The 21,427-nt window shown below is 37.8% G+C and overlaps 1 protein-coding gene across 3 annotated transcripts in view; it reads left to right on the top strand.

Annotated features, from left to right (window-relative positions):
* RICTOR (RPTOR independent companion of MTOR complex 2) overlaps positions 1-21,427 on the top strand; it is a 145,698-nt gene that overhangs the window by 80,802 nt on the left and 43,469 nt on the right. For all 3 annotated transcript variants that reach the window (XM_025210396.1, XM_025210394.1, XM_006028940.3), the window contains 10 exons: positions 992-1,082; positions 1,203-1,269; positions 1,376-1,456; positions 7,526-7,626; positions 9,816-9,978; positions 11,120-11,221; positions 14,306-14,352; positions 17,845-17,980; positions 18,778-18,977; positions 20,251-20,377. In XM_025210396.1, the coding sequence (XP_025066181.1) occupies positions 992-1,082; positions 1,203-1,269; positions 1,376-1,456; positions 7,526-7,626; positions 9,816-9,978; positions 11,120-11,221; positions 14,306-14,352; positions 17,845-17,980; positions 18,778-18,977; positions 20,251-20,377 (1,115 nt within the window). The remainder of the gene's footprint in view (positions 1-991; positions 1,083-1,202; positions 1,270-1,375; positions 1,457-7,525; positions 7,627-9,815; positions 9,979-11,119; positions 11,222-14,305; positions 14,353-17,844; positions 17,981-18,777; positions 18,978-20,250; positions 20,378-21,427) is intronic.

Genomic DNA, 21,427 nt, shown 5'->3' with positions numbered 1-21,427 from the left:
CCTGGCAGTGGGGCCAGGTTACAAGGTGGTGCCAAGTATGGGGCGGGGTTGGGGGGATGCAGCCCCTCGCCCACCCCATGCCCGGTGCCCCACGCTGCAGCTACTCGCAGCCAGCCTGGGGCTGCCTGTGCCTGCTCCGGACAGCCCCACATGGGCTGTGAACGGCTGCATCGTGGGGCGCCAGCCACAGGGTGGGGAAGCGGCTGCTTCCCCACACCCCGGATCCTTCCCTGCCTGGGGTCCCCCCCCTGCCCTTCTTCCCCCCGTTTACCTGCGGTTCAGTCACGGGGCAGCCACGTGCTCCCAGGCCTGAAGCCCCAGCAGGGACTTCCGGCTCCGGAGGCAGGGCCAGGCGGGCCCGCTGTTATTGGAGCCTGCCGGGCTTCCTCTGGGTCCTACTGCCCTTGCTTCCTGTCATTTTTGACAGGAACCAAGGGCAGAGAAGTATTCATTTTTTAGAATTTTTAGGGGCCTTGCGGGCTGGATAGAATGGCCTCAGCCAGATCCGGCCTGCGGGCCATATTTTGCCCACCCCTGCTCCAAGAGTTCAGTCTTTCAGTTGCCCTAGATCAGTGCTTCCCACACTTCTCCTCAGCCCCATTTCCTCAGCATGACTCCATTTCCTCATAATGGCCTCTTGCTCCCAACCTACAGTCCCCCCACCCCCTCGACCCCATCCACTGATGTTGCAACCCTATTTGGGGTCACAACACACAGCTTGGGAACCACTGCCTTAGATTATAGCTTGGCAGAATTCAGCAAATTCTTGTGTACACAAGAAATTATGCCCCATATTGTCACCACCACTATTACTTTCTTCCAATTGAAAGACTGAGATTAGGAAGCTCAAGGTTAGAGCTAACATATAACTAACCATTGTTGTTAATGTAACAAATAATTTATCTTTCATATAATGATTACAACTATAAATATCAAAATAGTGTTTTCAAGTCAAATGTTAGAATGACTGAGCCTGTTTTTCTTATTATAGATCCAAGTCGGTTTCAGGATTGTTGGAGACTTTCTGATGGTTTTGTAGCAGCTGAAGCTAAAACTATATTACCCCATCGAGCCAGATCAAGGTAGCACATTGACTAAAAGTAGCTAAATAAACCATTCTTTGTTGTTGTTTTCTTGCTTTTATAATGACAAAATGAGAGAAGAAATGCACATTTCTGAATGGCTTTTTGCATGTTTTTTAGACCTGACCTCATGGATAATTATTTGGCTTTGGTGCTTTCTGCTTTCATTACCAATGGACTTTTAGAAGTAAGTGAAGATTCCAGCTGTGAATAAAATATTTATAATTTTCACCATGTATATTAAGGAATCTATTATAAAATACACATTTAAATATTGCATTTTATTTTTGAAGGGCCTAGTTGAGGTAATTACAAGCAGTGATGACCATGTGTCTGTCAGAGCAACTATCCTATTAGGAGAACTTTTGCACATGGTAAGTTTGGGGCTTGTTGTTTCTTATAGGAAAGATTTGGTAGCACCGTCTCTTTGGTTGCTTGATGCTTTCAGTTCATGGGACCCTGTACTCAGTTGTTTGTAATGTTTGCCAAAAGCACGCAGAGAATAAGTCTGTGTGGCACAACATATAGTGCTCTGCATTGATGTTTGAGGCCTTGGACACACATTACTTAAGTAGCAGCATATACACAGTTGTAATGCTACAAAAAACGAGTTTCTTCACATCCTTATTTGTAAGCAGAGCTGTCCCTTGAGGGGAGAAGGCAGGGGGTGAATGGGAACGTATACCCTGGGCCCCGCACTTTGTGGGGCCCTGTGGACAGTGCTGTACAGGCCCTGCCAAGGGCGCCACCACTCCGCATGGCCACCGTGCGCTGCCAGCTCTGCACTCCAGCTGCTTGCCCCCCCCACACCTGTCCTCACAGGCTAATATGCCCTGGGCCCCTCACACCCCTAGGGTTGACTCTGTCTGTAAGGCTACAGTTATGGCAGATCTGCCGCAAAGTTCCTGCTTCAAAGTGGAACTTCTTTGTAGTGCCACATTTTGTAGTGTGGCAGGTTGTTTCTTGGGGTATAAATAGAGATTATCAAATGAATTGGATCATCAGATCCTGGTACAGCTGATCTGCGTTATTGGGTAAAACATATCACCCTCTGTCCTGCGGAGTCGGGTCCTTGCTATTCCAGCTGGGCCTGCCCCATAAAATTGCACCTGGTGCTGCACCCAGGGATTCCCTGACACACCTCTTAAAATGGGAAAATATGGCCATAGTGCTCCCAGGGCTTCAGGTGTCCAATCCTGCTGGGTCTAGTAATTAATCCAAAAGGGAATTCCTGGAGTGTACAGGATCAGGTGTCTGAAGCCCCAAAAGCACCTGCTTGGGGCAGTGGGTTAGTATCAGCAGCTCTGCCAAAACGCAAATGGACATAAGTTGCCAAAAAGTGTCACAAATTTTTACCACCTTTGTCATGGAGACAATTTTGGGCACTTGCAGTGCAACAGGAGGCATGCACATCTGTTCGCTTGGCTTTTGTGCCACCATAAAAATGTTTATGGTGGTACAAAGGCAGTGTCTGTTTCCACCCTCAGACCTCCAGCATCCCAGAGTGCTCCGTGCTCTCTTCTCCCTCCAAGGGAGGAGGGAGAAGCTGGTTCCTGACAGTCTGGTGAGATAGCTGCAGAGTTTAGTGAAGTGGGGGGCTGCGGCTGTCAAGCTTTTGACCTCCTCAACCCCCCCACCCCGGATGGCGGGGCACGCAGAATAGCTGATTCTGTGCCTCTGCTGCCTCTAAATGATGCCAGCATTGGCAACATCTGGAAGGCAGTCTCCTGTAGAGGGAGGGGAAGCAAAAGAGCAACCCCCTATCCTTACCTCCCCTTCCCCTGCAGGGGGCTTTGCACATGTACAAGCTTCATAGCACTGTTTTTTTAACTCTACAAACATAATGGGTCGAAGACCTCTCAGAACTCTTTTCAAGCTAACTTGCGTATGAGAAGCAGTACTTTGCTTTGTCAAACACCTGGGAGACCATGCACAGAAGCTATGTTAAAAGGCTATTCTTAGGCTACAAATTCAACCACTCTGAACTCATGAAGGAATATTATCTCAAATTCAGCCTTCTTGTGCATGTGTGTTATAATGCATTCATTAATGCCAGGAGCACCCTGGTTTTTTTGGGTGCCTAGCCAGGTGTCCTCTGTTTTGTACTTGTGTTTTTGATTATTCTCCTGAGGTGTAGCACCTTCCAGTTATTCACACTGAACTTCATCCTGTTAGCTCTAGCCCAGCTTTCCAATCTGTAAGTATTCTTCTGAATTGTGCTTGCATTCTCCAACATTTTCACAGTCCTTCCCAGTTTTGTGTCGTCTGCAGCTTTGCTCAAAAAACTTTCTATGCCAGCATCCAAATCATTAATGAATATGTTGAACAGTACCAGGACAGGCCTCTGTGGGACTCAGTTTGAAACCTCTTGCCATTCTTATATAGGCCAATTAATAATTACCCTTGTTTGTGACTATTGAACCAGTTATCTATCCACTTTATAGTAATTTTTTTCAATCTATTTTTCTTCTTTTTTTGTGAAAAAGTTCTACAGTACTTTAAGTCTAGGTACATCATATCCACAGCATTCTTTCATCCACCCAGGTAATTAATTTGTCAGAGAAGGAGAATAAGTTTGTTTGACATGATGTGTTTTTCATAAATCCCTGCTGACAGCTTATGATTGGCCTTTCCTACTCCAGATGCTTGCAAATAGCCTTCCTTAGGATATGGCCCAGTAACTTCCCAGGTATTGAGGTGAGACTAACCAATCTGTAGTTCCCTAGGTCCTCCTTTTTGCCTTTTTTTAGGGAGGGACACTACTTTGGCCCTTTTCCAGTCCTCTGGTACATAGCCTGTATCCCAAGACTTCATGAAGATCATTCCCATGGGCTTCCAAATCTCCTCTGCCAGTTCCTTCAGGACCCTGGGGTGAAGTTAATCTGGCACATCTGACATGAATTTATTCAGACCCACCAAAAGCTCTTGGATCATCTCTTTTGTTATCTCTTCCCTCAGCTCACTGCCTTCCTTATCCAAATGATCCTTATTAAGTGTCTGGTTGCAGCTTAATTTTTTTGTGAAGACTTGGCAAAGTAGGTGCTGAGTCTCTCTGTCTTCTTTCATCTTCAGTTAGGAATTCCCCCTGGCTTGTTAACAGAGGGCCCACAACTTCCTTTGTCCTTCCTTTCTGGTCATAATGCTTATAGAACCTCCTTTTGTTGTCCTTGACCTCCTTTGTCCTTGACAAGGTAAAGCTTGTTCTTTATTATTACCTTCCTGGTGTAGTCCCTGCAGGTTCTTGCTATTTCCTGGCATGCTTCCTGGGTGACCTGCTGTTTCTTCTGTTGCTTGTATGCTTTCCTTTTGTATTTGCTTCCTTGGTGACCTGCCCTTTCTTCTGTTGCCTGTATGCTTTCCTTTTGTATTTGAGGCACTTTAGAAGCTCCTTGTGAAGCCACATTGGTGTCTTGCCATTCTTCTTGTGCTTCCATCATGTTGAGACAGTTTCTTGTTGGGCTTCCAATACTGTGCCCTTTAGAAGCTCCCAGCCCTTCTGACCACCTTTGTGCTGCAGTCTGCCCTCCCATGACACCATGCCTGCTGTGTCCTTAAATCGATTGAAACCTACTTTTTTTAAATCTGGTGCCCTGATTTTGCTGATCTTATGCTTTCCCTGGGTCAGGATCTGGAATTCTGTCATATCGTGATTGCTTCCTCCCAAGTTACCCATCACCTTCATATCCTCCACCAGTTTTATCCTGTTAATAAGGACAAGATCCAAGATGATCCTATAGCTGTATCTGTACTTTCTGGAAGAGAAAGTTGTCCTCCACACAAGTTAGGAAGCAGCTTGACATTTTATGTTTGACTGCATTGTTCTTCCAACAGATGTCTAGAAAACTGACGTTTCCATCTGTACTATCCCATAGCTTTTGAATAGATTTGTCACCTGTTTGAACACAAATCTTGTTCCTCCCAAACCAGGGAGCAAGTGTATGTGTTTTTGACATACAAGGCAACACCACCAGCTTTTTTCCAAACCGCGTCTTTCCAAAACAGAGTTGATATTCCAGTCGCAGCGTTGACATTCCAAACAATGCTGACATTCCAGTCATAAGAACTGTCCTACCAGGGCTCTGTGATGCCAGCCAGATTGTAGTTCTTTTCACAGGTTTCAGCTTTTATTCCCCATACTAATTGCATTTTTGTACGTGCATTGGCCATATTTGCATTTTGACCTACTCACTTCCCTTTTGCTTCACTTGTTGTGGTCCTATAGCTCTCTGGCCCTTTCCCAGAATTAAGTTGCTCTTTGAGTCCTTTCCCTTGTGGACCACGTGCTGTGTTGCTGGAGGGTTTTGGTCACCATCCCCCATGGAATCTAGCTGAAAGATAGCAGAGACAGAAATGAAATCTGATTCTTCAGGATAGTATTGGTCTGCCAACTATTGTGTCTGTTTCTGCAATCTGCTGCCACAGTCACTATGCATCTTCCAACTTCTGCAGCTTCATGCCCAAAGCAAGTCATTTGCTTGCTCTGGAGGAGACAAGGGACCCTGTAGAAAAATAGCTTGTGATCATGTAGTTAAAGACTATCATAATCTATGTGCCTCATGGGCTAAATTAACATTTGACAGGCAGCTTTTGGCACTTTCTAATACTGTAATATTTGTTTTTTCCAATATTAATGTTCTTTACCGTAGACTTTGTTTAATTCTTTAAGGCCCCTGGCATTATTAACTTAAGACATGATTAACGAGTTAATAATATTTAAAGTAGTAACCTGGGAATACGTTCATACACTTAATGCTGCAGTAAAACAGAAAATAAGCCAAACATTTCTTACACAAAATATGTGTAATAACTTTGTGACTGGTTCCTAGTGTGCCTTAAATTGAACAGATGGCCAGCACCGATCAGCTGATCGGCGCTCCCAGGCACAGAAGCATACTGAGCTCTTCAAGACTCCAGTGCATAGTAACAATGTAGTTGCAATCACTGAAGGTGTGCGAGGAATGTGTTTTTGAGAAGGAGCTTACTGGTATTGGAGTATTGTCTGTAATGAATCCTCAGTGTTGTAATGCTCCAAGTGAGAGTAACTAGATTTTCACTTCCAGAGAATGCTGCAAGGCTCCTTTGCTTTTCCATAATTTTTCTTAATTGTAGCTAAATAGTTTGACATGGGAGATTTATTTTTGCAAAAAATGAACAAATGGTTAAACTGGGGTAGAGAGAGAGATTCACTATGGAATGGATGAGGAAATAGTTCTGTCCTGAGTTTGTTTTACTACTAATGCCTCTAGATGTTTCCATTGCTTTGGATCAGTGCTTATTTAAAAATTAAGTCATTTTAAATATAAGTTTATGAATGAAACTATATTAATGTTACAGAAATACTACCATATTTTCTCACATATAACACATACCTTTCCTTTGAAAATCAGACCCCCCCACCACCTTGGATAAAATCACCCTGCTTTTATTTCTGCTCCACAGTGGAGCAGCTGTGGCATTGCTATTCAGGCACTGAGAGTTCTTCACTGTACAGGTATTAGTAATCAGGTATCCCTTTTTAATGTTCTTGATGTTACACTAATCAAGCCGCTAACATTCCTTAAAGCAATTCTGCTGGCTACTCCTGGTGTCTGTCTCTCCCTCTGTCTTCTTCTCTCGTATCCCTGGAGACTCTTTAGCACTTTTCAAAATCAGGTATCTTCCTACCCGCCCCCCTTCTGCCCCCCAGAGACCAGTCTTCAGCAGAAGCTAGAATTTCAGCTTTAGTTAAATGGAAAAGTGAGAGTCAGTCAAATGACAATTAGTCTTCATGTGTCCCTCCTCTATACAGCTATAGCTCTGGAAAAATCTCTCCCCCTCCTTCATCCTGCCTTTCAGAAACAAGATACATATTATATTCTGGGGTGTGTTGTTTGCAAGAAAATAATACCATATTTTTTTAGTATGTTGTGGCAACTGTAACAAAATCTTTGGCTGCCAGATAATCCAAAGGGTCACTATCAAGTTAAAAAATAATTATACTTCCTATTTCAAGTCTTTTCAGTATTGTTAGAAGTTTTACCTGGGCCTATTGCAATTGAGAGAGAGAAGATGATTTTATTTTATTTATTTGCATTTAGTTTGTCTTTGATAACCTGGTATTATATTTACACTGTATATTGATTGTAAAACCATAAATTATCTGGGGACCCACAGGCAAGTCTAGTGCCTAAATCTACACTCCTTTGTAAAAGTGTACTAAGTATAATTGTGTCATTTATATATTTGGGTGGTTTAATGTATTTGGGAACTAAGCATCAGTCATATATAAGAAAATGTTCCAAGCCTTTTATGCTATGTGAAGAGTAAATAGACTATGTTGTATTTACAAAAGTCCCTTAAAAATTGGGAGGGGGGTACGTATAGGGACGTATGGCTGAAGCTGTATAATGTCAATATATAGTTAGGCCTGATTTTTAACAATCAATATATGTCTTCCTTTTCAGGCAAACACAATTCTTCCTCATTCACATAGCCATCACTTACATTGTTTACCAACGCTAATGAATATGGCAGCATCTTTTGACATCATGAAGGAGAAAAGACTGTAAGCATGCAAAGTTGTCCTAAAATATTAAAAACACTGGGAATGAATGAACACACACATTATATGCTTACTATAGTTAAAATCACGTTTTAAAAAGTGTGTCCATGTAGAAATGTCCTTTGACACTTAATGGACACATGCTTCCAATTACAAATGATAGTATATATAGGCAGTACCGGCAACTACAGTTTTCAGAGCACACTGCTGAAAATACAATGTATAGATAGGATTGATCCTGAAATTGGACAGAAATGAAAAGCAGGTTTAATGTTTAATATCAATATCTGCTCTTTATGCCAATGACACTTAAAACAAACATTCCTCATAATAAATGTGAAGATAGAATCTTATTTCATGTTTTAAAGTTTCCTTTTATAACATACCAGTATTTATATTGCAGCTCAGTAGCAGTTTAAATTTCTTTCTTTTACATGTAGTGTATTTTATTGAGGACAAAATTCATTTTATATATTCCATGTTTCTTTATAGTGTCTACTCAGATTTCTGTGTGATTTTTTTTCACTAGTAATTGAGCTTTTGAAAAAACATGATCTGCAGAGGAAAACAATTTTGTAGCTAACTTAAAAATATCTTCATCTTTTGAGAGGTTTCTTATGATCTGGCTTTTCAAATTTCTATTCTGTAATAAAATAGAACATTACTTTTATTTTTCTTCATTAACTTTCTGTTAATAAATTGCTGAATTATTGTCAAGCTACTGTAGTGTAATAACTGTATTAAGCTGTATGGCTATAGAGGGTATTATAAAATAATAATAATAATAAAGATTTCTGGGGAAGATTTCCTAGGTGCCTGGCATAGGATGTGATGAGATAAAAAGAAAGATAAATCGTAATTTAGGTTAATACATTTAGTGGCATCATTTTCAGTTATGTGGTTGTTACTTGACTTGCACCTCTTTTACAAATATAGTTAGTGTCAACAAAGGGATAAAAATCATATAGCATGGATACATTTTTAAAAGTACAATGAATATTAGATTTCAAAATGTACTGACTGGAAAAATAAAAATTCACAAAATGGTTTCATTGTAGACTTTGGCCTGTCAGAGTTGTCAAATTATAATTTAAATTGTTCATACGGACTTAAGTGGATACGAGGAGAGGAGTGGAGGAACAATAGCGGTATCTGGTAACCTCTAATGCATGGTTTCCACGTTTTGGGGCAGTGGGTGGGGTCTGAGGAACCAAAGAGCAGAAGTGGCATTCCTTCACTTTGCTCTTACCTTCCCCTTAATTTAGTTCAGTTTTTTGCATTCTAGGCCTTGGGAAAATAGCTCAGCCCTCTTCACTTTTCCCTACGTCTTTCTGCTTCTTCAGAGTCCTGTAACAAGCTAAGCTTTCAAGTTTGGTTTGCTTTCAAATAACACATATGTTAAAGGGCTTTTAAGGTAATGGAAATATCACCCCCAAAAAAGTGGATGTATATCCTGGTATTGCAGAATATAAAATGGGTCCAGTATCTCCCCACATTCTACTTTTCAAGCATCTCTAAATTTAATTGACACAATTGAGCCTTAGCTGCTGGGGGGAAAGGTATATCTATAGTTTGTAGCATTCAGTGTTACAGTTGTTATTTCAGTTGACTGGCTATTTAAGTCCTGAAGCTAGTTTGGGATTATCTCTTAGAATGTCATGTATTTTTCATTCATATTTCCTACCTTTTTAAGGAGACAACTCTATAGAAGCTTTTAAGTTCTAGCTTTTCAGATTGCTGGTATGGGAATCTTATTGAAAAAAGGCTTACCAAAAGAAGTTATTTGGTCTACATTCAAACTAGATGTCCTGTATCTGTCACTAAAAAATAAAGCGCCCCAGGGTGCATTGTTCAAAGCCTGCATTCCAGTCTTCCTAGGTATAACTTGTTACAAAGTAGACGAAAACACGTCATCACATCAGTTGCCGATCTCCAGCGCTAGGAATTCTAGTGCTTATTTTTCTGCTGATTGTACAAATCTGAAATATGTAAATGTATCAAAAACCGCACCTTCTACAATTATATGAAAACAGTAATTTTATTTTTTCTTTTTCACTTCAGAACAGTCATTTCTCCTCAATAACTTAAGGGGACCCAAGTTTATATTAATAAAAGATTTGACAATGGTGTAATGTATGTTGTTGCAATAGAACTTGTCAAATAGTGTTAATATAAGTATCTTTCTCCATTAGACGAGCCAGTGCAGCACTCAATTGCTTAAAACGGTTTCATGAGATGAAGAAACGAGGACCTAAGCCTTACAGCCTCCACTTAGATCATATTATTCAGAAAGCAATCTCAACACACCAAAAAAGGGATCAGTGCCGTGTGCAGAAAGATATCTTTGTTTTAAAGGTACTCAGGTTTTCTACTTCAAATCTCAGAGAGCCTGCATAGATGATGTCATTTAGTCTGGTATAGTTAACTTTAACACTAGTACAGGCAGCCCTTGGACTTACAACACAATTGGTTCCTGAAAACCGCGTCTTAAGTCGAAATATTGTAACTCGGAACCAATTTTCTCATGAGAAACAATGTTATAAATGGGGGATTGGTTTCTGACCCAAGGCCCGATACCCTGTTTTCACCAAAAATACTCCAGAATGTTGTACTTGATCAATTATAGATGAGTAATATAGCTACATTAATGTAATTTATATTGTAAATACCAATCATATTGATTTGGAAGGACTTCTTTGAGGTGACTTTGATGGACTTTTTGAAGGGCTATTGGTTGGACTTTTTGAAGGGTTTTTGGCTGGAGTCTTCTCAGGAGTCTTTGCTCATGTAGAGCCAAGACACTTTAATAATTGCCTACAACCTGCAGCTACACTGTACAAAACAGAAATAAACTGGTATAAATGTATCACTTGCCTAGTCCCAAAGACTACAGTAAATCAAGCTTTGTATGATTTTTTTAAACATGTCCCCAGAAGTCATGATTTAATATCTCTACTTCTGTTTTTGTTTAACCCATGATCCTAAGCACTTTTTTCAGGATTCACACCACATAAGGGCTTCTGTGAAGTTAAAGTAAGCTTTTAGAAAACTATCAATATGACTTTTTGTAATGAGACTACTAGATATTTTAAATATTTTATGTGAATTCAGTTCTAAACATTTGATATAACTGTGTGTGTATATATAAATAATATAATATTTTGGTGTCCTAAGCTTTGGACAATGAAACTAGACTTTCAGATTCTTCTTGCACGAGCACCATGTTGTAGTTTCAGCCCTGTTTTTACAAAAAAAAAAATCCCGTGCTTTAGAATTTTTATTAAGTTTTAGAACTAAAACGAATTGGTGGTTTAGACCTTATTTAATGTTTTCCCAAATATTAATAGTGTAAAAGTTTACTATAGCGTATGTATTGTCAAACATTAGTTATGATATACCAAACGTTATTTATAGAACGGGACTGCAGATTTGATCATAAATGCTTTTAAGTTATGGCAACTTGCAGTTATGGTAATTTCTCATTCAAATATTACAGGATACAGAGGAAGCGCTTGTAATGAACCTTCGAGATAGCCAAGTTCTTAATCATAAAGAGAACCTTGAATGGAATTGGAATCTGATAGGGACCATATTGAAGGTAAGAAAAAATACATGACAGTGGATAGTTTTAATTGATTTTTAAAAAGGGATCTATTTTTTATACAACCTTAAAGTTGGTAGTAGTAGAAAACAATTGTGAGAGGACAATACTGAGTCTTTTTAGAAAACAGGTTTCTACTTAATTTTATTGTCAATGTACAATCATATACATTTAAGAAGTAATACATGCAAAAGATGACAAATTAACCATTTTCCAATAAGGTTGCATCAAATAATATATAAAATATTTATTTTTAAAAGTTTCTTAAACTTATAATAGTAAAACACTAGTATTAATTAGATCATTACCTGGAAATTAATATTATCTCATTTTAATCCAAAGCAGGCACTTGTCCAACATAATGCAGTGTTAGTCCATTTGAACATATTTTCTTTAATCTTCAATTTCTCTAGAGCACAGTTGAAAGTGATTACAGGTCAAGATTGAGATATTTTGGTAAGATTGTAGGAAAGCATGATATTATGTTGTCTCCTGTTTTAGATTGATATGAATATAGACCCTTTCTATTGAGATCACTTGACTCATTGTAAAATATTAAAATTGGATTATTCTTGATAAAATGAATACTCCTTTATCAGAGAATCTATAGTACAAGCAGTGCACTGCCTTATCCATTTTGAATATTACATATTTTGTGGAACAAGTGTCAGTGACCATTACTAAATTCACTGGTTCACTCTCTTATGAGTGTCTAGGATGCCTTTAGAGGTTTCTCAGTGGTTCCTATGATAGCTGCTGCTTCTGGATGTTTTTCTGACATTGTGAAGAAAGAGTAATGTTCATCTCTACACAACTGCCTCAGCTTTCATTAGTGTGTCTCCAGTATCACATTTGTAGCCATAAATTATTCTGCTCTTATTACGTTGAGGGTAAAATCTGCTATGTACAAATAATACAAAATTATTAAAGAAAAAAGGTTGGAGTATAGATGGGTAAACATCCCTGTTAGAACTGAAACTAGCAAACCATTGAAGGTGTACATATGAAATTCTGGCAAATTTGGGTACAAGAAAGGAAAAAAGTTCTGGATAGTTATTTATACATCATGTTCATCCCTGGGAAAATATAAGTACAAGGCATATAAACCTAGATGGATTTATGCTAGATTTTTTTGTTGTTGTTCAGATGACATAAATCATGTACAGTATTATCATTTTGCTGGATTACTATTATTTTTCAACCTGTTGATTTCTTTTTAATTATGTAAATTTAGTATTGATAATGTAAGTTAGTGTGAAGTCTTATGTATAAGAAGTCCATTTCCAAGTCCATTTCTACTCTTCAAAATGTCCTCTATTTAATTTCCCTATTTTGAACTGAAAGATAGAGTTGGGTGCTGAAATAAAGGCTTTTTTTATAACACTAGAGAAAATAGAAAAACTTCTCAATCATATGGCTAAATTCCATGCTGAGTTCAGATTTTCCTTAAGGTGGATTTTTCTAGTGTTCTGTTGAGTAGAGTTTTATAAGTTTCAGAAGGTGTTCTTGCAAAATCAGATACCATATTATTTTATGCCTCTCTCTCTCTTCTTAACTTCCCTAGATCCTTTGTATTATGTCAATGCAAACTGGTGTTCTAAGGGATGGTGCAGAACGGTTAAGGCATCTTGTTATAGCTTCAGAGGTGCAAGTTCAGTCATCCTAGCTGCTAATAGGTAGTTAGTCATTCATGCTAGGGAGCAAAAGGCAACTGGTTGTGACATTAGACAAAGGTGCTGGTGGAAATAGACACTGGCATGCTTTAAATATTCTATCCTGAGCTGGTCAGTTCAGATGGATCTTTGGCTTTTTTTTTTATTGTCAGCCTAGTGATTGTACTACCCCTTAAGTTAATATCTATAAATAGAAGTCTTATATTTATTTTTAACAAAAATTATTTTGATACTTTTAAATACAGACCTAACTCCATACATACTTTTTGATTTCATGTGTTGGTATTCATCCATTGTTTCTTTGGTTGAGGGTTTTCATGCATCAGTTAGTGACATTGCTTGTGTTTCAAACACTTCTAATTAATGTTTTAAATGATTATGCAGTATCACTAATTGCTTTGATAAAATGTAGCGACTTTCTTAACACTGTTTAAATCATATTTATACTAATGAGGGGGTTAAACGGAAATAGGATAGATTCTTGCACTGTGACATGAATATCATATTTGGATTTTGTTCTTTTGTTTTTCCTAATTTCCTAGTCATACCTAGGATTACTATCACTGAAATGGGGGATATTTTTCTTTTATTTAATCAGCTGTTCATTTCTAACAGCATGTTTTATAATCAGTTTCAGTCTTTACTGTCAGTTGTACTGCCCATTTCATTTATTAGGATGGTGATATCACTCTGTTATATGACTCAGGCAGGAAGAGCAGTGCATGCATATATGCTTTTTCCCCAGACCTTGAAAGAGGGTGTTTACCAATGATAACCAAAGTAAACTTGCAACTGTAGAGACAACAGATATGCATGAGCATTAAAAAAAAAATACATGGAGGGAGAAGGTATGAGCCAGAAACATCTAATGCTATTTCATTGGTCCAATCTAAAAGCCCTTTTTAAAAATCAATAGAGAATTAAAAATTCCTAATACAGTTCCAACGGTGCTGTACCAGAATTTCCAATTCCTTGAAACTGACTCATTGACAAATACAGAAAAATATCAAGTTAAATATCCCTTTAACATTTATATTTAAAGTTATTTTTTATTTATACACATGAAAAAAACAAGCAGAACTGGTTTATGCTAGCATATCATATTTTGCAGTTTTATTCTTTAGGACTCTGTAGGTACACATGGTATGCTCCCAGCACTACCTGTCTCACTCCAAAATGAAAAGAACGTGTCTGGGAGTGATGAGAACATGGGCTTTTCAGTGAAGGAAGTAAATATTACTTTAAAATTTTCATTTAATCCTGTGAACTAAGACTAAAGATGCTAAAGAACTAGGACACTTCATTAAAATGTATTGGTTTCTATATATTACAGATACATTTCTAAATATTAAGTGACTAACCCAGGACTGGTGAAAGTCTTATAATGATATATTTGCTATTTTTCTAGTGGCCAAATGTAAATCTAAGGAACTATAAAGATGAACAGTTGCACAGGTATGTAAAACTGTGGACTTCCTGTGAAGAAAGATAAATAATGACATGTTTTTTATCATTTCAATAAGCTATTCCTTGGAAATAGCATATTTTAAAATTCTAATGCGTATATAACACGAAACAGAAATCTTGGTAATTAGGTTAGAAAACCTAGAGTAATTTATTTAGGGTTAGTTTTTATTTCCTTTGCATAACTATTAACTTGTATACCCTAAAATAGAAGTATATCAATTAGCCAGTTTATGATCAGCTTTGCAAACATCCTTCATTTTATTCTGAACCCCCATGTACCCTCTCCCCCCTCCTTCCCCATCTGCACACACACACCCTTATATGCAAAAAGTAATTGACTATATGGTAAAGGATTGTTTTCCAGATCCAGCAGATTGTAGCAGTACTTTTTCTAATGAAATATTTAGAATTCTGGCTATGATGCACAGGTTGTAGTATATAGGTGTTTTCTGGATTTATGCAGTGTTCAGTGACTGGGTTATTTCATGCCAAGTAAGTTGTAAAAAGCTAGGACTCTCTAGACTGTAAAACTTGCTTCTGCAGCTGATAAACCCAGTTAGTGCCGTGTTTTTACAAAATGGAATGCTTCCATTCTTGGCTGCAATTAGAGATTTAAAAAATCCCTTTTATTTTAGATGACTCAGAGCTCTGGACTGTTAACTAGATCACCATTGTCAAAACTAGCAAACAACGAAGTTACTTTTGAGCTTTTTCCATATACCGTGTGTGTGTGTGTGTGTGTGTGTGTGTGTGTGTGTGCACACAATTTTTATGTTATCTCAATGAATTTTTAATCTGGTGTTTTTTGCATAAGAAAAACCTTATAGCTGTGGAGGTGAAACATTTAAAATTAATACAAAATACCTCTTAATGATTGAATCACAACGTATTACTTAAATTATTGCCAGCCTATCATATTTAAGAGACGCATGCAAGCATAATGCATAAGAATAATCAAACATGTATCATGTCATCACTCTGGATTTTATTTTAGACTGTTTAATTTATGAAAAATATAAAAATGGGCTTGCAAAGTGATTTTTAGGACTATCTCTAGCCTGGTTCTTCACTTAGACATGGGGAGAGACCTGATCTTACTTCTACTGTAGCTAACACCAGGGAGGGTGGGGAACCCAAACAAAGGAGTATTTATATATAGATACCTTATAAAATAACATTCTCTTTTCTCTCAAACCAAGTAATGCAGCAGATTCACTTGAGGTTTACTAATGATTTATAGAAATAGCGGTACAAGCCCTTCAAATTTCAAATGGGCTCCTGAATTCCTGGACTGATTCCATAAGAATTTAAGAAGTACCATACTGGGTTAAACCAGTGGTCCATCTAGCTTTGTATTCTGTCTCCAACAGTGGCAGAAGCGGATGCTAGAAGGTGGGCATCAAACTGGATAGATCTAGAGTGATCTATCTTCTGTTCATTACCTTGTTTGGTATCCATAATTATTGGTTTAGAGATGCCAGAGAAAACATCTCCAATCATTCTGTTCAACAGCTGTGAATAGGTGCCATCCATGCATTTATATAGTCCCTTTTTGAACCTGGCTATGCTATTTGGCTCTACCACCTCCTGTGGCAATGAATTCCACAAGTTAACTATGCATTGCATTAAAAAAATGTACTGTTTCTTATTATTTTTAAACCTGTCTCCCACTATTTTCAGAGGGCTCCCCCTTGTTCTGGTTTTCTGGGACTTGATGAACAACAGTTCTCTGTTCATTTGGTTCATACCATTCATGATCTTATGGAACTCTTATCATATTCCCCCTCAGCCTTCTCCTTTCCAAACTGCAGTGCTGTAACCTTTTTAGTCCCTCCTGGTATGGCAATTGCTCCGTGCCCCTTATAATTTTTTGTGCCCTCCTCCGTACCTTTTCTAATTCTACTGTGCCTTTTTTGTGATGCGGAGACCAGAACTGCACATTGTATTTAAGATGTGAGCTCACCATGGATTTGTGTAATGGCATGTTGTTCTCCATTTTGTTTTCCATTCCATTCTTAATTGTGTCCAGCATTTTATTAGCTTTTTTGGTTGCTGCTACACATTGAGTTGACCTTTTCAAAGAACGATCAACAATGACTCCAAGGTCTCTTTCTTGAATTCTAACAGCTAGTTTAGAAATTAGCATTGTGTACTATGTTGAAGTTATTTTTCACCAGCATCATTACTTTGTACTTGTCAGCATTGAAGTTCATCTGCCATTTTTTGCCCTGTAACTTAGCTTGGTGAGATCTTTCTGTAGCTCTTCTCCATCAGCTTGGGACATGACTTTCCAAAAGTATTTGAAAAATAATTTGTATGAACTGCAAACTTGGAGATTTCAGTATGTACCTCCATTTCCTGGTTGTTAATGAAAATGTTGGATAAATTGGGCCTACATTTGACCTCCCTTCAGCCTGAAAAGTGACTATTTAGTCCTACCTTTTGCTTCCTCTCTTTTAACCAGCTTGCAGTCCATGAAAGAACTTTTCTTCCAATGCTGCGGCAACACAGTTTTTTAAAAGCCCTTGGTGAGGGACTTTGGCAAAAGCTTTTTGCAAGTCCCGATATATTGTCAACAGTATCCCCCTTGCCCCACATGCTTGTTAACACCCTCAAAAAAACCCCATCAGATTGGTGAGGCAGGATTTCTCTTTACAAAAAGTCTTGCTGACTCTTCCCCAGCAGATCATGTTTGTCCATGTGACTGCTGATTTTGCATTTTATTATAGATTCTCCCAATTTCCTAGGGACATAAGTGAGACTCGCTGATCTGTAGTTACGTATGGGTCAATGAAAAGTTTTGACTGTAGTGAACTTGTTGCTAGATTGAACTTTTACATTTGGTCAGGGATAATGCTTCAAAAGCTGCTTGAATGGTCTGAATACAAATAGTGTCACTCTGAAAAATGTTGTATGTCACCCTCTGAAAGCATATATTTTTTCAAAGGGGAGATGCATGCCAGCCATTGTGTAGGCTGATTTTGTTTATGGAGATATAACAAGCATTGCAATAGATTTTTCTTCTTTTTTTTTTTTTTAAAAGCAGTCTGGAGAAAAAATATCCCTTCTTGTTTTCATAGCCAGATAGATATTGTAACCCATGGAAATTCTAGAGGAAAAAAATTAGCAGAAGAGTCTGTAACTAAATGAATTTGTTCTACTGTTTGTTTTTGCTATTTTCTGAAAAGGTATTCTTAACTCACTTCAAATTATAACAACCCCAGAGTTATAGACAGGACTCTTGTGGCATATAATATGATCTTTACCCCTAAAATTGTCCAGATAAAATTATTAGTTAGGCATATCAATATTTGCTCTTATACTGATAGTTTTGGGATAAAACTGATTAGTGTCAGAACTTTAACTCAGGGTTAAAGTATTCTTTGTATGCTTTTATTTTGATGCTTATGTTATACTATCACAAATAATTCATATTTCTTGGTGGTAAGCAACTAATTTTTTCATTTTAATCTTTATTAGGTTTGTACGACGACTGCTGTATTTTTACAAGCCTAGCAGTAAATTGTATGCCAACCTGGATCTGGATTATGGCAAGGCCAAGCAGCTCACTGTCGTGGGTTGCCAGTTTACTGAATTTCTCCTTGAATCTGAAGAGGTGAGAGAGGTTTTTAGTCACAAAACTGGTGAGAAAATGGCTAAGCAAACATATTTACTAAAATTAAGATCTTTATCAAAAAACTTTAGTATCCTAAAAGACTCTTAAAAAGATCAACACATCAGAAATCAAATTTAGAATCCTAAATTATCAAGGCTGGTCAGTGTAGTAGTAATTAGATAAAAGACCATTGCCAAATTAAAGTGTTTTGAAAATAAAAATGGGATTTATGGAATCTTCCATGACTACTTTTCAGTGAAGGGCAGGGTGGTACATTATGGATTAACTTGCTCAGAAAGGCATGGATGCTATGACAAAGTAGGCTGCAGCCTACAAAAACTCATGCCTTTCTGAATGACTTAGTTCATGAGGTGCCACACTGCCCTACCTTCTGCCAAACCTCAGATTGACACAGATACCTCTCTCTACTTTTCAATGCCAAACTTATATCTGTATTTTCAAGCATCTTTCCTTCAATTAGACTAAAATGTTTTATTGTGCCTTAATCCAGGAGACCAGAGACGTTTTTTTTTTCATAACTGTTCTTCTGCAAATATCAAATATCAGAATTATTCCAGTTGGCCCACAAACTAAGCAATCACTTTATTTGACTTTAGCTATTTATTTTGGCTTAATTTTATTTGGCTTGTTAGAATCTATATTGTATTAACTTCATTATAGATATGCATTCTGAGAGATTTAAATGAATGCATTTTAGCAAACAAAAGCAAAAAAAAAATCAATTAAAGCTGTTCCATTACTAAAAACTAAAAAATATCTCCTTACTTTTTTGTTAGGATGGACAAGGCTATTTGGAGGAATTGGTAAAAGATATTGTACAGTGGCTCAATTCTTCCTCTGGAATGAAACCGGAACGCAGCCTTCAAAACAATGGGCTGTTGAATACACTTAGTCAGCACTACTTTCTTTTTTTTGGTACACTTTCATGTCACCCTCATGGCGTAAAAATGCTTGAAAAATGCAACGTGTTCCAGTGGTAAGTACTTTTATTTACTCCAGTTTATAATATGTGGTGGATCTGTCATTTAAAACTATCACAACTATCATTTAAAATGTTCGCATAAGGATCAGTCTCTACAAAACTTTAAGTCTGGGACTTGAACTCCCCAATATCTTCAGAAAAAGTTTTTGGAGTACAGTAGTTTTGCCAAATGATCTGAAGGTCAACAGAATTGATGCAAACTACCGAACCATTGCTGACCTTGAGACCTTTCTTTTTCCAGTGCATTTCTGACTAACAAATCTTGATGACTCTATCAGAAAGTATATTTCAGTACATAGATAGAAACGGGCAGGCAGCATGTACTATTGAATATCATGCTAATGTTCAAGTAGCCATTGTGGCATGTTATGCCCAATCTTTGCTGAAATATCCTTTATGTTGAATGGTAACGTTTTATTCTGATCCAAAATAGTAAAATGGTTGGGAACCTTTAGTAATGATATGGAAGGGTGATTGTAGTAATAGTAGGTTTTGAGAGAAGATTCAGCTAGGCATGCAACTGAAGTTCCAGTTCCTTTAAATCATGACTTCTTTATGACAGAATCAGAAGTTTTAGCATTCTACAGCAGTGTTATAAAAGGTAAAGATTTGGATTTTATCTTAACTATATGAAGTAAGTTAACATTGGGGTAACCCTTTAATAAGATGAAATTCAAGCATTTGTTTCATATGATTTTAACTAGGGGTGCTTAGCCCCCAGCCCAGCTGGCCTATAGCACCTTGTCATCTGCCCTGCAGGAGTCCTTACAGGCCCTGTGTACTGGATCAGTTTCTTAATCCCAGTGTGCAGGGTAGCATCAGGCTCTGGGCCCCCAACACCCTATCCTAGTACCGAAGGGCAGGAGGTAGCAGGCCCCACAGCCTTATCTTGACATGTGGGGCTTGATTCAGCCTGTAAACCAGGCTCACGCCACGCATTTGGCCTACGGGATCAAAACTTTGAGCACACTTATCTTAACCAATAATACTGACAAGTATGTCTTATTAGTCATTTAAAAATTTACTTTCTATGGTGTTCTTACGGAAAAAAGTCAGTGGTGCTACATGAAATCTATATACAGCCTATGTACAGCCTTTATGAATTTAAAATAATTTAATTGAATGCATGAATTAATCCATTTTTCTGCTTCATTTAAAAAATATGAAAAGTTAACTCAGATTACATGTAAACGTTGTCTATTGAATAAAATATCCAAGTGAGATAAACGAGTTCAAAAAGTAATAGTGTGTTTCAACTTTTTTCTAGTCTTCTTAATCTCTGTTCTTTGAAGAACCAGGATCATTTACTAAAACTGACCGTGTCTAGTTTGGATTACAGCAGAGATGGGTTAGCAAGAGTCATCCTTTCCAAAATCCTAACTGCTGCTACTGATGTAAGTGTAATTAAGTACTCTGTTCTTATTTACCATTAGACATTTAATTCATTTGATTATTTAATTTAATCAGACATGTATGGTTAAAATGTCACTTATAAACTGGTTTCTTTTTTCTATAATTATGGAATATATACTTCCACTGGACTCCCATGCAAACTTTTAAAAAGATAAGCAGTCTTGTGTATACCTTGTCTCTGCATCTGCATGGGAGCAGCCACAGATGCAGGAATAAAGAAAGGGTAAAAAATTGAACTTTGGAACTGGTGTTGATGTAACAAAAAAAGAAGAAAGAGTAGGCTAAAAATGAAACAGGTGTACTGGATAATTAATAAAAGAAAAATGTTTAGGTTTTGATATTGGTTCCAATGGAGAGCATCAACACTGATGCCAAAAAGACTGAGGAATAACTGAATACATTTTTGAGACTCATTCAGGAAAATACTATAAAATAAGAGTTATATATACTCTTATATGATAAGAGTAACTCCTTTGTAGACCAGAGAAAAAAGAACCCAGAACTCCAAGAAGAGTGTAAAGAAGGAAAATTGAAGACTGGATTTTGAAGAGAAGGATGTAGGTATGATGGAGAGTAGTATTTCTTTGAAGCTAGCAAATATGGGAGGATTCCTGTATGCTATGGGGAAAGAAGTGAGAGTGAGAACAAGAGAAGTTGAGAATAGTGGCAGGCTGAAAGTGGAAGGCAGGTGCTCATTTGCTGCCTGTAATTACTGATACAATTCTTTAAAGATATCATGACTATGCAGTTTTGGCTCTTGGGTCCTGTACTTCAGAATGAAGTAGGAAGCTCTAAGTTTGTTTGTACATTGGGGCGGGGGGGGGAGGGGGAAGTGAGAGTGAGAACAAGAGAAGTTGAGAATAGTGGCAGGCTGAAAGTGGAAGGCAGGTGCTCATTTGCTGCCTGTAATTACTGATACAATTCTTTAAAGATATCATGACTATGCAGTTTTGGCTCTTGGGTCCTGTACTTCAGAATGAAGTAGGAAGCTCTAAGTTTGTTTGTACATTGGGGCGGGGGGGGGAGGGGGA

The sequence above is a fragment of the Alligator sinensis genome, unplaced genomic scaffold (genome assembly GCF_000455745.1).
Source record: "Alligator sinensis unplaced genomic scaffold, ASM45574v1 scaffold881_1, whole genome shotgun sequence".
Lineage (NCBI taxonomy): Eukaryota > Metazoa > Chordata > Crocodylia > Alligatoridae > Alligator > Alligator sinensis.
The sequence above is the reverse complement of the archived record's forward strand: the minus strand, read 5'-3'. Positions and strand labels throughout refer to the sequence as shown.